General features: G+C 38.5%; 1 protein-coding gene across 1 annotated transcript in view; it reads right to left on the reverse strand.

Moving 5' to 3' along the window:
• LOC106881733 (E3 ubiquitin-protein ligase UBR4-like) overlaps nt 1–5,432 on the reverse strand; it is a 218,633-nt gene that overhangs the window by 117,443 nt on the left and 95,758 nt on the right. The window contains exon 43 of the mRNA XM_052975666.1: nt 1,416–1,500. Within this exon, the coding sequence (XP_052831626.1) occupies nt 1,416–1,500 (85 nt within the window). The remainder of the gene's footprint in view (nt 1–1,415; nt 1,501–5,432) is intronic.

Genomic DNA, 5,432 nt, shown 5'->3' on the forward strand with positions numbered 1-5,432 from the left:
ATATATATGCGCATGTGTGTGTTCATATTTATGTTCATGTCTCCTTACCTGGCCATCATGCCAAATAATTGCTTCACCACAGTAGTGGTTTCTATTCGGAATAGAAACCCACATGCACTTTTCAAATTGGTAAAACAACAATTTCTTTAATCAAAGACCTGTAATTCATAATAAACCAAACTTTCACAGATTCACATCAGAGTTACTACTAGCTAATCACTGCAAGCCAAACTGAACCAATACACTGGTTCTCCTCTCGCACACACCATGCCTATTTCTCTCACTTCCAACCAACCAAACTCTGGTTAAATAACCACTTCACTATTCCTACCTAGAAATGCAGTCCTCTGGAACTCCATGCTCAGGTCTTCACAGAGAAGCTCAAACCAAATGTTAATAGTGTCAACATCAGTCTATGAGGACCATCAAAGATGGCAAGTGTAGAGATACTGCAACTCCTCCAACATGATTAGAGGTGGGGAGGGCAAAACTAAAAAACTTGAACAGTAAGTAGGGTCTTTAATCTTCTCTGTAGAAATGAGAACATTCTGCTACAATCTATTAATCCTTTAACCCTTCAGCATTCAGATTACTGTCAAACGTAATGCTTATTTATTCACATTGTTTCCAATTAATCGTGTATTATTTCCTAGTTATTATTTCGATGGTGTGACTGTTTATTTTTAGAATGAAATTGCATAGTAGGAGTGAGAGACTGCATCTGACCAGAATGAACATGAAGCTGGTTGGATATTTGGGCTGGACACGGCCAGTTTATATGTTAAAGGGTTAACATTGAGAAACTAAACAACTATTTTCATTGCTTAGACTAAAAAGGCGGAAAAGTAGCAGTTTAATTAGTTTATAGGTGACAATTTCCAAATGAATAATTAAACCAATAATTGTAAATTTATTGACTACTTTTTTATGTATTAATAAAAGAATTGAAATTTATTTCCTTTATTCTTCAATTTATAACAACAAGAGGAGTAGGGGTGGGGAATGCACAATTTCAATTCAAATCTGATTTTACTTTATAGGTAATTTAATCTACCCTTTATTTCATGTGACAGCAGATATGAGCGACTTAAGCAAATATTTATATTATTTCTAATATTTAGAGAGAAAACACTGCATATCTCATCATTTAGAACAGAAATTTAAAAAGCCAATGATGAAAAAAATAAATATCCAGAACATCACTCACATAAAATATCTTTAAAAGCAAAAATTTAATTCATAATCTATCCAAATAGAAGTATACCAGAGATGAACTTGCCAGGCAAATATTTTGATCCGAGACCATGTGTTAAACAATTACTGCATGGGAGACACATATTTGAAATTCAAAAACACAGACACTTAGCTTCGCTTAAACCTTTATTAGTTGATGTTAATATTTTCAGTGCACCAACTGCAACCTGGTCACTGACACAGATCCACTGCAGTAGGACTATGTCAGTGACCAGGTCCAAAACGGTATAATGAACAGTTCCATACCTAATAATAAAATGTTTATGTGAAGTTAAAAGTCTTTGTGTATTTTTGAATGACTAACAAGTGTCTTCCATGCTGTAAGTGAAGTGGAATAGTCAAGACTCAATTAGAAAACCTAATTAGAAAATAATTAGTTAAAACATTGCAACAGTGAAGAAGTGCTCCTTTGTTGATAGCAAACAAACGATATCCAAGTGCATTGAAAAACAAACTTATGAGAAATGAGAAGAAACGCTTAAAGACTGCAGCTGCTTCTAACGAGATATGTAAATAATTGTAATATTGTCATTGAGGCAAAGACATATATAAATAATCTGTCAGATGTGATGACCTTCACATTACTTTTTATGAGCAAGAGCTTGACCGGTCAAAAGCAAATATAAACAGACAAAAAGAAAAGCTGGAAGTCAACACACACACACACACAGAGTCCCTCTCTAGTTCTCTTTCTCTGTCTCTTGTGTGTGTGTGTGTGTGTGTGTGTGTGTGTGTGTGTGTGTGTGTGTGTGTGTGTAATATTATTTGCATCATGTACAGAAGAGATCTGGCTGTGTAGTAAGAAGCTTGGTTACCAACCACATGGTTCTGGGTTCAGTCCTACTGCATGACACCTTGGGCAAGTGTCTTCTACTATAGCCTCGGGCCAACCAAAGCCTTGTGAGTGAATTACGTAGAGAGAAACTGAAAGAAGCCTTGTGTGCATGTGTGTGTTTGTCCCCCCCCCCCACCATTGCTTGACAACTGATGTTGGTGTGTTTATGTCCCTATAACTTAGCAGTTTGGCAAAAGAGACCCATAGGATAAGTACTAGGCTAACAAAGAATAAGTCCTGAAGTCAATTTCTTCAACTAAAAAAGCCTTTAAGGCGGTGTTCCATCATAGCTGCAGTCAAATGATTGAAACGTGTAACAGAATAAAAGAATTAATACGTCTAGACCAGTTCAAATGCAAAATATGCTAGTCACAGTAGTGTATGTTGAAGGACAAAAACATCTCTCTCTAATGATGACAGTGTGTTCAACACACCAGACTTATTGGCACAGAGGGTCCTGGGACACTGGTGTTCCAACATGTGTCACATCAGCTAGAAGTAACCTAGGCCTTTGAGTCTAGCCAAGCAGCTAGCCTTTGTTTATGCTTCCTACAACCAAAATGTTTGCTGATCAGTGCTTATCCGTTAACTGATATAGAATCATTAGTTGCACTTTGTAAAGCGAGAACATAATCATCATCATTTAACATCCATTTTCCATACTGGAATGGGTTGGACGGTTTGACTGAAAACTGGTAAGCTGCACCAGGTTCCAATCTGATTTGGAATGGTTTCTGTAGCTAGATGCCCTTCCTAACACCAACCACTCCAAGAGTGTAGTGGGTGCTTTTGCATGGCAATGGCACAAGTACCAGTTACGTAACACTAGCATCAGCCACAACTACAAACCTCACTTGGCTTGACGGGTCTTTTCAAGCACGGTATTTTGCCAAAGATCTCAGTCACTTGTCACTGGCCCCGTCATTCAGGCAGATTCAAACGCAAAATATGCTAGTATACACATAGGGAGACCTACATATACATATATGCTTTATGAGTGTGTATGTATATATACACATAAACATATACAAAAAACATTTTCCATTATATAAACACGTTTTGTAAACACATTTTACAAGTGTGTTACATATTTAATATTTGTACAGCATTTATATAAAAATACACATTACACACACACACACACCATTCATTCCTTAAGTTTTACTTTTTTCATTCTACTTGCCTTCTAAAACTGGTGGACAATTTTGTCGAGGAGTAATGTGAATAACCTTTGCTGTGTGTGTAGCTTAGCACCTCCTCATGCAAAGCACAAAATGTAAACACACACACACACACACACACATAATTGGGCTTCCCTACAGTTTCAGTCTTACCTAAGAAATATGGTCACCATAATAGAAAAACAAGGTATGTGTGTAGAAAATAGCTATTTCTGATTCTCTTTACTCTTTTATTTGTTTTAGTCATTTGACTGTAGCCATGCTGGAGCATTGCCTTTAGTCAAGCAAATCGACCCCAGGACTTATTCTTTGTAAGTCTAGTACTTATTCTATCGATCTCTTTTGCCAAACCGCTAAGTTACGGGGACGTAAACACACCAGCATCGGTTGTCAAGCGATGTTTGGAGGACAAACAGACACACAAACATATACACACACATACACATATATATACATATATACGACGGGCTTCTTTCAGTTTCCATCTATCAAATCCACTCACAAGGCTTTGGTCGGCTCGAGGCTATAGTAGAAGACACTTGCCCAAGGTGCCACGCAGTGGGACTGAACCTGGAACCATGTGATTCGTAAGCAAGCTAGTTACCACACAGCCACTCCTACGGCTATTCTGTATCATTTTAAATTCACTTCCTTCCCAAAACAGCTGAAATCAAGTTGTCTTTCACTTAGGTATCAACACCTTGATCTGTTACCTTGGCATAAGGTTCTTTCTAGAATACAAGTAGAAGGCCTGAAATTTTGATTTGGGGGTGGGTGGGTTAATAGTCGATTACATCAACCCCACTACCTGACAGGTACTTATTTTATTGACCCTGAAAGGATGAAAAGCAAAACCAAACTCAGCGGGATGTGAACTCAGGATCTTAAAGCCAGAAGAAATGCTGCTCAACATTCTGTCTGCTGTCCTAACGATTAGGCCAACTTGCCATCGTTATCTTGGCATTAAAATGGGAGGAAGTTCAGCATACAATATGGATTAATAAATCCGGAACATGTAAGGAAATTACAGAGGTAAGGGCATTGATTAAATGGAGAAAGGGGATTAGCAAACTGAAGGTGTGTAATTTACTTTGTACATGTAACATCTGAAATGTTTTTCTGTTATTCTTTTCCTTGTTTCAGTCATTTGACTGTGGCCATGCTGGAGCACCGCCTTTAGTCAAGCTAATCGACCCCAGGACTTATTATTTGTAAGCCTAGTACTTATTCTATTGATCTCTTTTGCCAAACTGCTAAACTACGGGGACATAAACACACCAGCATTGGTTGTCAAGCCATGTTGGGAGGACAAATACAGACACACACACACATATATATATACACACACACACAACGGGCTTCTTTCAGTTTCCGTCTACCAAATCCACTCAGAAGGTTTTGGTCGGCCCGAGGCTATAGTAGAAGACACTTACCCAAGGTGCCATACAGTGGGACTGAACCCGGAACCGTGTGGTTGGTAAGCAAGCTACTTACCACACAGCCACTCCTGTGCCTATGTTCGTTAATTATTTATTCTCAACTTTCATCATTATCATTTTTTAATGTTCACTTTCCCAGGTTTGTACGGGAATGAAGGTTACTTCTACAGTTAGATGTCCCTCCTGTTTCCAAGCAAGATAATATTCCCCCATGGCCTGACATGTTTTTGCAGACTATTAGACATGTATGACAATGACACTCCTTTACAACTACCATGTGATGTCAGAACAAGGAAATCCACTCACACATATATGACAGGTTGTTTCCACTGAAGAGGCTGCATTTGACTCAAGAGTTATAGTAGAAGACACCTGCCTAAAGTGCCACATGGTGGGACTGAATCCAGAACCATGTGGTTCAGTGATAAATTTCTAAACCACACACTCACATCTGTGCCTCCTATATATCATACTAGCAGAGGCACCCGGCGTTGCTCGGGAATGAAATTTTTGCTTATATACTTGAAGAAAAAAAGGCAAAATATGCTGTATAGAAATTTGAGGACATTCTGTAGATGGACTCTCAGATGTATGATGGCTGGGCGCCTCTCATGAATGGGGAAAATTGAAGATGTGCCAAAAAGCCTCATTGGTACTTGGAAACTTTTACGAAAATTAAAATGGGGATCGTTGCCAGTGCCCATGGGCTGGCTCGTGTGCGGG

The sequence above is a fragment of the Octopus bimaculoides genome, chromosome 22 (assembly GCF_001194135.2).
Source record: "Octopus bimaculoides isolate UCB-OBI-ISO-001 chromosome 22, ASM119413v2, whole genome shotgun sequence".
In the NCBI taxonomy this organism is placed as follows: domain Eukaryota; kingdom Metazoa; phylum Mollusca; class Cephalopoda; order Octopoda; family Octopodidae; genus Octopus; species Octopus bimaculoides.